Source organism: Thermobia domestica, chromosome 13 (assembly GCF_964235325.1).
Source record: "Thermobia domestica chromosome 13, izTheDome1.hap1.1, whole genome shotgun sequence".
NCBI lineage: Eukaryota > Metazoa > Arthropoda > Insecta > Zygentoma > Lepismatidae > Thermobia > Thermobia domestica.
Window position 1 is genome coordinate 87,035,075 of NC_137466.1, and position 12,476 is coordinate 87,047,550.

Consider the following 12,476-nt stretch of genomic DNA (forward strand, 5'->3'; position numbering starts at 1 on the left):
GAGTACATAATTACAGAGTCACTAAATTTTCTGACCCGTCACTCGGCTAACTTTCCGATAGAACAACAAACTCTGCCTGACAATTTCAATTTTAATTTTACCTTTAATCTCCAAAATCTGCAACTATATGGACTTCTATGGAAGCACTCCTGAGACACGAGCAGAATGTCTTGCCTGACCGCTTTTCGGAGTATCATCTTCACCCTACGTTCCCCTAGACAGCCATTTCCATCAGTATTGCATTGTATTGCTTCTTGTGGGAATTAAGGTATTCATATATTTCTTATGGTATAAATGTATTGTGCGAAGGGCCTAAAAAGTGATTTCAGTCTTTTTTTCAGTACGTTAATAATAATCATACCAATCGCCATAACCACCATTATTTTAAATATAACTGTGTTTCTCAACGGAGATTTCAATCACGATCTCCCTGACAACGTCCCATACTCGAAATATCTCTACTGATTCAAGAAGAAGTCGCAAACTTAAAACCTCCCGTTGACACATGAACTGTACAATTCACTGATCCTCAAACTATCCGTGGTTTGGTATATCTAAATTAAATCTACAGCGACAACGCAACCTCATTCATGAGGAGATGATACTTTTTCGCTGATCCTGCTTGATTTGGGGACAAACTGCTAATATTCACTTCTTCTTTAGTGTGATGAAACCATCTCTTAGTGTTACAGTATTTTTGTACTCCACAGTGCTCACCTTAGGAGCTGATCACCCTACATCAGTGAATTTTTTTCTGTAGAAAAAGAAATAATCTTGCAGATTTTTTAACTCTCATCAGGGAGATGTAATGTACCCTCCATCTGCGTATCACCAACACGTGCTAGTCGTGAACATCAACATATCAGCATTTGATCCGAAGTTGGACAGCAGTGACAATAGCCATGAAGAAAGACAAAAGCAGCAGAACTTCTAGGATAAATGAAGCTTCAGAATGCTCATCGGTATCAATCTGCTGTTGGGACTGGTCACTACAACCTCACCTTCATCGGCTTGCCGTGGGCTGAAGGGCTTCCTAAACCACTCCCTTCTTAAAACTTCTTATCTCACTACAATTATATTAAGGGACACATATATTGATGTGTGATCTCATTCTGTGGGAAAACTGTATTGTAGTCCATAGAGACCTTTTATCAATTTTGTAATAAAAAAAAGGGACTAGGACAAACTAACTAACATTTGTCTCTACCGACCCCTACTGCAAAGAATATTACAATATGCTTACGAATATCTACATGCACCAGTTTAGCTGAGTTTATTAATATTTTATTATTCTTCTGATCTGAGAAATGTTAGCAATTCTTTTTCTTCAAGTTTTTGTTAGTTTTTACTTTAAAACAGTACTTTCATTTTTGCTTTGAATTTCAGTACAGTACTTTCCATTCTTGGGAAGGTGAAATGCTAATAGCGTACACTCAGTATTTCTAAAAGAGTAGAATAGAATCAGTGGTTTGTCACTTAACAAGCAAAATATTTTTTATGTTTATTTATATATGATAATTTTGTAATCCTTTTAAATGGACAATCCTTAAAAGCGCAAATAAAATACATTCAGATCTTTTTTTTAAATAAACACAAAATATGTTAATATATTGAAATATCATATTGTACACCTTAGTAAAATCCTGTTTTATAATACGCATAGCATTTAGGTGAAATCCATATTTAATAAAAGAAAAAAGCATTTAAGTAAAACAACTCTAAGCAATGCATTGAATAGAAGTTATTAGTCTCTGTTATTAATAGTAGTCTAATATATTTTTTTCTATTTTCAGGCTACCAATTGTTTGTTTGGTGTTTCTTTGTTTTGCTTCTGTCTACTACTCTGTGAAGGAGTGAGGCTTCCATGGAAAAGGAATGAAGCGTCTGATGGTTGTGGACCCAATCCTGTTCTGGCATTAGTGTCATACGTAAAAGATCTTGGTAAGTGCAACTATTCTATGGCCTATAACTAGGTCAATTTCCTTGCACTTTCGTCATTCCACCAGTATCATGCATTTCATTGTCACCATCTCTCTTAACACGTAATACGTCAAACTCAAAATAATAATAATAAATAATATTGAAAGTTTATGTGGCAGTAAATAGCTTTTACCGCTACAAGTGTGCCGAGAATGAATACAATATATAAAAGAACATACATATACAAAAGAAACATGCAATAATAAAATCATAGAAATCGTGCTACAAGTACAAATATAAAAGAGAAGAAAACAGAAGAGCATGGTACATACATCGGTTATATATATATATTTTTAAAAAACTTGCTTGTAATGTCTGTTAATACAAATAATACGAACTAATGAATAAGTAATTACCTTAAAATGTATAAAAAATCTAATAGTATATAAACGCATGCATGAGAAGAAAGGAAAAAGAAAGAAAAGAAATGAAATATTTAAGTTTTAAGCCCCATGATTATGCCGGCTAGGCTAAAAAAGACGTCGATGATGAGAAATGAATGAAATGGTGGAATAAAGAGAGTGGGAGGAAACGGGAGAACCGCGAGAAAACCCACGCACACGGTGTTTAGCCACCACAAGGCTCACTTGGCGCGAAGTGGGATCGAATCAAGGAACCCATGCACCAGAGGTGAGCGCTCTACCACTGAGTCACTGCGGTCCTCAAAAGAGAGAAAAGAGTAGGGAGTTACCCAAAGGTACATAAAAGAAACAAGAAATTAACGACCGTTAAGATGCTTAAGAAATTATGACAAACAATAGAAAATTTGGATTGAAATAAGTATAAGAACGTGTGTAATTTACTTGGTGTGAGTATGCAATCATATAGAAGATTCAGAAAATGTTTTAATGTAAATAAAACGAATTAAATATCTAATTTGACAATAAGGAACTCTTATCAAAATAAATCTCTTTAGGTAAGAATCTACATGAAGAATTCTATGAAAAACCTTTAAATAAAAAAAAAAACTAAATAAAATAAAAATAAAATTAAATTAAATAACGCGTATCAACGAAAGAAGTTCAAATTCCTAAGTATGTTGGTTAAGCTCATATAATTAAAGTCCTTAATTTCCACCTTAAACATGTCAAAAAATTATTTTGAATTAATTCTATGCAATTTACGAAATGTTTAGGTTCACAGATCCAAATGGCAATTCCATATTCCAGGTAAATTGTACAAATCAAGAATCTTACAGATATTAATGTTATTAAAATTTCTGCACCACCAATTGATCAAAGCTAAATAAGATATTACAACCTTTAGATGTTTGGGGGACATTAATTCAATATGCAAAACAACTCCAAGGTCATTCACATATCTAACACATTGAATCTCTTAAGAACTGATATTATATTTATACAAAGAGGGATTGAATTTTCTTGACTAAGTTTCCCTTGAATCTGAGTGAAATTTAAAGACAAAGAATTCATTTCGAACCAACGTACTACAGTATTAATATTGTTCTGTAGAATTACATGATCCTGAGTTGTATATACCATAACAATCGAGTGGATAATCTCAGATATATCAAAAGAAAGAGCAGCGAACCCAAATTGAAGTAATGTCGTAACTGAAAGAGAAATGGTTCCTTTATAATTTGTTAAAGATTTCTGTATGGAACAAGAAAAATGATAATTCAACACGGTAAATCGTATTTCTGCAGTGTCGTAATGGTGAAGTAGCTTATCAGAGGCCTTAGAAAAATTACATCAAAAAGTATATAATAATAATAATAATAATAGTAATAATAATAATAGTAATAATAATAATAATAATAATAATAAATTACTCCATCATTTATTAATAAATAAATTGCAGAGATATAATCTACTGACTGTATTATTAATTTGTTAACTTCATATTGAAATATATAGGAAATTTATGATAAGCTATAAAGGTAGTCTTTCTTTTATCCATAGTATTTCTTCTGGAGTACCTCAAGACTACAGTCTTGGTCCTTTATTGTTTTTGTTGTATATTAATGATATCTTTCAGAATTCAACATGTAAGTATCTATTATATACAGATGATATAAAGATTTTTAATGTAGTTGAATCTATTCAGGACCAAGTTATTTTGTAAAAGAATATTGACATAATAGTCAAATGGTCTGAAAAGAATTTTCTTCCTTTAAGTTATGATAGAACTCAAGAACTAATATTTTGAAGGAAAGTAAATAGAAAGTTGATATACAAATATAACATGTTGTCAAGATGTTCAGTCTGTTAAGCTTGTTAAAGTTTTAAGAGTGATATTGGATGATTTTTTTTTTCAGAATCATCTTCAAGCAGTGATATCTAAAATCAGAAATCATTTAGCTATGTCGAAATAACTCTGTCGAAATTTTAAAAATTACAACGCTTGTAAAATCCTTTATATGCCTAATGTGAGATAACATTTGTAATATCGTACAGTTATCTGAATCAGTAAATCTGGATATTTTAGTAATTGTATGAAATCAGTTCAAATGATTCCCTAGCTTGGCTAAGATGGAAGTTTAAAAAATTAAGGAAAATGTAGTTGTCAGATGTTAGCAAGTATTTGAATCTTAGATTTATATCTCTTTGACTTAAGATCGTTTTTACATAATTCTTAATGACGATTTTGTTTTAGAAAGTTTTGTTTTAATAAGAGTCCCATATAAAAAGGAAGGAAAAGGAAAGAAAAAGAAAAACATTTTTTGTTCTTTTTGTTACCACGTATTTGTTTACGAAATCTTTCATTTATAATAACATTTTTATTCTGTATTACACTTGTTTCAAAACAACTTTTGTCAAGTTCATCCAATTTTTTAATTTTTTTAGAATTTATAAAATTTTCTTCCTCTAAGTATTCTTTCAATTTTGCGCCATTGATGTATATTTTATATTTTTTTGAACTTTGTAACAAATACTGCGTGCTTTTTTCTGTAATTTATTTTTAAAATGTTTTATAACATACTTTTTGTAATTTTGTATTTAATAGAATACATTTTAGATTTTAGCATGATGTTTGTACCCTAAGTACTTCCATGCACTTTACACGTATAAATACTTTTCTTTTCCTTTGGCACGCTTATGGTTGTAACGTTGTTTGTTGTCAATAAGCGTATTAAACGTAGTATTATTAAACATTGTTTGTTATTAATATTATTATTAAATTCAATGTGAAAACAAAAATTTGCATTTCGTTTATTGGCATAACCCTCCAATGCGTGGGGTCGGTGATTCGATCCCCGACCAAGTAAGCTTGTAGTGGACAAAGCCGCGTCCGTGGCGCTCTCGTTTCCTCTCACTTACTCATTCCACTAGTTCTTTTATCTATCATCATTTACTTGCTTTAATCATCGTCTTCCTTAGCCGAAAGGGCATAACGTGGGACGTTCATTTCGTTTTTCAAATAGGTCCTTGAAATCTTTTTTTGACGCACTTTTAGCCTACAGGCAGGGCAATGAAAAACTAAAAATGGGAAGTGTAATACAAAGTTTAGCACACCATATATTGAATAATAATTACAGAAAATGACTTTAGAGAGCACGCATCTAACCCTGATGCACTTCGTATTCTGTACCTATTTATTTTTACCGAAACGATAACAGTTGAAGTGGGAAGGTATGGGTATTCTTCTAGACAACGTATTTACTTCTTATTGAAGGAAGAAGTATATATTTGGTAAAGTGGGTCAATAATAATGATTTTAAAAAGTTTTTATTTACTAAAGAAAAGTAATCAGACGCATTAGAAATGGACTATGGTGATCCTTTTCTACAAATCTAGAACTCTAGATGTGCTTTTGTTTATTTCCGTAAGTTTTCCTTTTATATTACCCTTGCACTTTCTTATTGGTCTATTCAAATATGTTAACATTTATAAGCCTTTTCTCATTATGTGTCTTGTGTTTAAGAAGATTTTAAGAGAAAATGGCCCAAGAATTCAATGTAAATGATAAACACGTTAATGCAACTAACAGTACCAATGGAAGTTTCATGGGGCATATTAAAAGTCGTAATTTATGATATTAACAATTGATTTTCTCAATAGAGATTTCGATTATTAATATAATGAATTAATCTTTAATACGCGTCATAAAGCTTCAATCGATACAATTGTATTAACATATCTAGTGTTTACATTAAAACTATTGAGCCATTTCTGTTTTTTAAAAAAATCGTTTATGACTTATGTTAAATCGAAGCTTGTCACCGATATTAGCTGCATCCACACCTGCTTCCCAAAGGGGATATGATTGGGTCAGTGAAATTTTAGGAGGCCAAGAGAAAGTTAACTAACAATCTAACAAGAAACTTACTTTTAAAAAAAGTCATTATTTATAAAATAATACTGATTAGAGAATTAACAAAATATTTGGAGCCGTTTTTGAGAAAATCGCGAATTTTCATTTCCACTCTTCAGCAAACTACTTTTATTTCTAGGGGTAGGAAGAAAATTCGAAAAACTCTCTGGAATATCTCATAAAAAGAACTAAAGTTTAAAATTTGGTCTCGAGATGTTGAACGGTATGGCCTCTAAACGAATGTACATCAGGATGAACGGACGAACAGACAGACAAATGTCGAAAAATTACATTTTCAGTATGTATGGGCCATAAAACGTGTAAATCTGTTGGAATATCAAAATCGATTTATTTTTACGATCACCATACTTTGTTCTTTCCTTTCGTCGCACTGATTTGACATTTTTAGCAGCATCAAGATTTTGTTAATTTTTAAAAATCCTATACATTATATAATTTTTAATTTATTTTTGTACGATCCTAAACATGTTTTCAAGTGGAATATGCCGTGACTAAAACTAAAGTTTAGACTTTGGTTTTCTTTATAATTTGTTTTTTCTTTTGTTTCTTATTTCTTTTTTCTTCTTTTTACACATCTGTCTGGTAAGAGATGTGTTTTCAATTTTTAAGTCATCCTCAGGGAAATGATTATACATAGGCCTAGCGTCAAATATTTGTCCCGGAATGGGTTGACCCATGATTGAGAACCCTAGCGCAGATACGATATATTAAATTAATATACGGAGGCTATCCAGAAATTCACTTATGTTTCGTCAGGTGTCACTAGGGACGGGGAGAGCGCCGCCATTTTGTGCAAGGAATTCCGCCCTTTCAGTGCGCTGTGGACGTGTGAAATTGGTGTTGCTTCTGCTCCGTTCATAACACATTGTTATCACGAGTGCTCCGATCAGCGTTGCCAGATCTAGCATAATGATGCTAGATCTAGCATAATTTGCATGTCTTTAGCATCTAGCATCTTGCTTTTAACATCCTGCCCAAATCTAGCATAATTTCAGCAAGTTTATCAAAAAGCCGTAAAACCTGGAGATGAGGAAGTTGGTCGTGGGAAGAAAAAGAACGGCAGAAATGTATCCTCTCCCATTGATTCATACAGTCGGTAAACCGTACAGACAGTCTTATTTTCCGAAGTAAGTTAGGAAAGGCTCTGGGCTTTTTTGTGTGTGGCTCCACACAGGGTTTTCTAATCCTTTAACTGCGAGGGATGGGCGGAGCTATGGGGGCCATTCTCCCCCCAACTTTTTGACATTTTCACCATCTTTATTTCTGACTTCACGACCATCTTTATTCCTGAAATGAAAGGTCCGAGACCGACCAAAAATCTGCCCCCCAGCAGACAACTGCCAACTCCGCTTATGCCGCGAGGTAATTTTCTTTCAAAATATGTAAACAAACACTGCATTCATTTATACGATATATATGCCATTGAGTCTGGCAACGACTGCACTAGTTTAGTTGAGTTAAAGCTTTGGTGCGTGAAGTATTGAGTTCTATCCACGCATTCTTGCGCTCTACGTATTTTAAGTTATGTTATCGTATCTCAACTTCGTTTTTTTTCTTTTAAAACTCATTAATTAGTAATTATGAGGATCTAGCATGATTTGACCGAATCTAGCATAATTTCGATCAGGTTTTGGAATAATTCCGAGCTGTGAGTCTGGCAACGCTGGCTCCGATGGGAAACCTTGCCAGTTGTGAAGCGAAGTCGGTCATACGACTTTTGTTGGTGCAACACTCTAAACCGATTGACATTCATCGACAACTGTGTGAAGTTTATAATAAAGATGTGATGAGTGAAATTGGAGTGAGGTGTTGGTGCCTCATGTTTAAAGATAGTCACACAAATGCTCACGTTGAAGACCAAAGTGAGCAACTGAACATTAACAAATGAACTAGTCACAAAATTCAATGACAAGATTTGTAAAAACAGGGTGTCTAATCGGTCATGAAAGTCACGAAAGTCATGAAAAAGTCACAAAATCAGAAAACAGTCATGAAAGTCAAGAAAAAGTCACGGAATTTAGCTTTTGGGTCACGATTTTTTTTAATCTGTACAAATATAAGTACAGACTGGAAAATTTTCTTCTATAAAACGTCAAAATTAACCACCAAAAATGTCTGTGGTCGGCTTTAGATGCTACCAAATCGCAAACAGAGCACACTTCTATTGCAAGCATGGAAATTCGGCCTAATTCGCACCCAAATTCGCTCTTGGAAATGTTACAAAATTTTATGGTTTGGTAAAGAAAAGGTCACGAAAAAGTCACAAATTTCATTTTGGAATTTTAGTAGACACGCTGCAAAATCACCGTTTTACAATAACAGCGCCCCCGTTTAAGCTTCCTCAAATTCCACGGAACTTATTGTATGAAGTTATGATCGAAAAATGAAACTACCGTAAATTTGTGCAAGATAGGTTTCGAAAATAGACAGAGAAACACTAAACTCAGTGGGTGGCAGCCGCCTTCAAACTTCTTAAGACTTATGACAAATACTGCGATTCCTTTATTGATCTATCGGTACTAGGGACGAAATTTGGCTTAAGCACATTAATTGTGAAAAAAGAGAAGAAAACAGTCTATGAAATGGATGGGGGCATACCACTTCCACAAGAAAAGCTAAGAAAATGCTTGCAAACCATATTTACAAAAAAAAAAAAAAAAAAAAAAAAAAACTGACGAATATTGTGTTGTGGGATAGAGAAAGAGTACTGCTAACTGAGTTTTTTGAACGCAGTACAAAAATTACCACTGAAAAATATGAAACAGTATAGAAGTTGTGAAGAGCAATTTAAAACAAAGCTGAGAAGAACTGAGTGCAAAAGTCCAGCTGTTTCATTACAACATACGTTCACACTTCAGGAACGGATTCAGGAACTCTTACAGGCCTTTCATTGGGAGATTTTCGATCATCCGCCATACAGCCCGGATCTCGCACCAAGTGACTACCACTTGTTTCTCCACATGCAGACCTGACTAGCAACGCAGCGCTTTGATAACGACACAGATCTTCGAACTTCCGTGCAGGAATGGCTGAAGTCATAAGCGACAATTTTTTATGTCAATGGACATTTAGGCTTGTTCATCGCTATGATAAGTGCCTAAACTTGTACAGCGAATATGTCGAAAAATACTGTAAGAGTGTCGCTTCAAAATGTACATGATAAAAAAATGTGAACTTTCATTTGTCTACTTTTTATTCCTATACGTGAGTTAATTTCTAGACAGGCCTCGTATATTGTCACATATATTTATGAATGTGTAAATTTTCCCGTCGGTGCTAAACTGAAATTACCAAACTAAAAAGAATCACATACATGGTTTTGCAGCTAAATATGTTTAAATGAGGACATGCAAAGTTGTTGTTTTATTTTGACCCACTTACTGCTAAAGGCGGGTTCATATTGATCCCTTTGTCATAGTGCAGAGAATCAGATTCCAATTCAGAATATGCAAATAAGTAAAAAATGGTAGAAATGATCTATTGATAAGATGTAACGCTGATGATATGTCAAGACAGCATAAATATTCTTTGCTTTTTATTAAATGATTTGTAATGAAATGTTGGGACTTTATCACATATTATTCATTAGTAATTATTGTCTTTCGTATTTTAACCCTATAGGGACGGGCGTGGCATATAAACACAGAGGATTGGTGTGGTTTATAAACCTCATTCGTGATTTAAATTTGTCAAATAGGTCATTCAATGTAATCATAGCTTTTAGATTACATTGAATGGGTAGCTTGGGTAGCTTTTAGAGCGGCCATTTCTTTCGTCTCTGAAGAAAGACTGAAAACCGTGCCTAAAGGGTTAAATTGCTGTATAATATTGGCTTCGCTTCCCCTAACAAAGCTCTATGTCTAATATATATTAAAAATTTATTATTGTAGGAGATTATTCGCCAAATGAAGTTCTTCGGGCGGTGGAGAAAGATTCGGAGCTCTGGAGTCAACTTGTGGATGTTCTCAAGGAATATGATGATTGCATTAGAGCTGGAGAGGGAATTCGCTTCAAGAAATCACGCCAGCTAGAGTCGAACCTACGACTGTCTTCTATACCTTTTAAGGAGTGCCAGATTAATACTAGAAATTAATCGAAATTACTCCGTATTTCTAAATGTGTTTGAAGTACATTTTCAAAGAATCATTTGCAGCAATACATGATTTGAGGAGTTGGTTAAAGAATTATTGTAAATTGAGGAGTCTATAAGGAACTTTAATGTTTACTGAAACTGAATAAAAGTAATGTTGCCTCCTAAATAGAATATACTTTTCTTTCATTTTAGCGAGATTTTTCTTTCTACTTCTTTCTAGATTCAAGAGGCAGAAGCCTTGACTTATTTTCCTTTATATCTAAGGTTATATAAATCAATTATTTTTATTGAGGTGAGTCACACATTGTATATTCAACAGTTAGAATCAAAGAGTATAACCGCGTGGCATAAAAGGGGATAGGAGCCATAATTCCATAACAATTTTCTTCTCTAGAGAATTGATAACATAACATAACATATCTGGAGACATGAATTCGATTCAAGATGGGAATTTATGTGTTTTGGATCCCTATGGACTATGATATTTACATCAGTGGTTCCCAACCTTTTTTGTCTCGACATTGCGGCACACTTGTTTGCATTTTATTGATTGATTAATTGAGGTTTAATGGAGACATCAGCATCGATGTTATTTGTCCCTGTTAGGATTGATTTTTTATCAATAATATAAACTATAATAGTGTACAGCTATAAGTTTCTATGAAGTATAATCAGTGCCCCCCGAAATAAATTTATTATATGCACAACTTCATTAAAATTTGTCTTCACAAAAAAAAAAAAAAAGTAAGTGCTTTTTCACGTGTTGTGCATAGCCCCCCAAACAGAATCCTAAATACTCCACTAAGTATAATAGAAACTCTATGTAGTACTGAGTGTTGTTGCTGCCGCTTGAAGCGTGGACTAGTACACTCCGTATACAAAATTGATTTTAAGCAATTATTAACTGTGTAACATACCTTGTTTGTTACAGACAAGTTAATAGGCTCAATATAAATTTTGGATTATATTACTCATATTATTATCGTATTTTTATAATAGCACAATCTAAAGTATTCTTATGTTTATTATTCTTTCGCAACCATTGCGTTGTTATGCAGATTTTGTTGTGTTTGGACGGTGGTTTTCGTGGTAAACTGCTCTTGAGTCTGTTTTGCCAATGTTGTTGTTCTTCTTCTTTTGGGTCGCACAGAGTAGGAGAATATACAGGCATAGGGGCGTTACGGAATGAGACCAGTCTTTAACGTTGATTTATAGTTCGAATTAATGCTGTAGTATTCTTTCTTTTCTATATATTTTGTTCATTAATGTTTGTATTTAGTGTAAACTATCTTTGTTTCAGTCAACCAAGCGTTGGTAAAGACTTCACCGAAATTTCCGACAGAGAGAATGAGAGAGAAGCGACGCGGTGAAATGATTGCTTTTATATATACAGTACTGTGTACTTCACCCACGCCGGATTGAACTTGTGTTTTGTGCTTTCTTTCTTTGGTGAAAGAAATTTAATTATTTGAAGTATTAAAAGTTATTCGTCGTTCTATTCTATTTAACATGATTCTCGAAGGAGTCGGGCTGCTGAAGAGAATATTATTCGTCCAGTGTTATTGAGGAGAGACAGATAATTCTCATGTAAATAGGGTAGGCCAGCTGAACACATGGTGATTCTTTTGTACTTCGGAGTAAGGCAGTGATCATAGCAATTTCCTTTCTCTTGTAGCTGCATTCCAGGTAATGTGATTAACTTTAAGTCTATCTACGGTGACTGTTCTGCATTGGAAACATCGAAGTGAAGTGAATTTAACTCTATTGGAAATATTGAATCTTGAAATCAGAACTGTGGGAAGTTAATTGATATATTTAGTTCAGTTAAGTTATTACGGAACAAGATCGTACTAAATGAAACTATTATTCCTTCTTGAGAGCTATAGTGGTTTCTCAGAATTGAGATAACGAAATTAAAGCACTGGTTTTCTCCAGATGTACAAAATAATATTTGTGGGTACTAAAATGTATAGCTTACGATCGTATTTCACACACACACGATGTCCAAGTAAGGAGTTCCTATGGGGGAAACCTTCTCCCAAAGGGGCCCGGCCAGTGCGCGGCCTCGAACAGTCCTAGTCAGCCCTCTCATCATGTAAGTCACACG

At 33.7% G+C, this 12,476-nt stretch overlaps 1 protein-coding gene across 1 annotated transcript in view; it reads left to right on the top strand.

The window, feature by feature from the left end:
• LOC145669227 (uncharacterized) overlaps positions 1 to 10,523 on the top strand; it is a 93,192-nt gene extending 82,669 nt beyond the window's left edge. The window contains exons 2-3 of the mRNA XM_081737556.1: positions 1,794 to 1,941; positions 10,167 to 10,523. Of these exons, the coding sequence (XP_081593682.1) occupies positions 1,794 to 1,941; positions 10,167 to 10,369 (351 nt within the window). The 3' untranslated portion in view covers positions 10,370 to 10,523. The remainder of the gene's footprint in view (positions 1 to 1,793; positions 1,942 to 10,166) is intronic.
• The last annotated feature ends 1,953 nt before the right edge of the window (positions 10,524 to 12,476 follow it).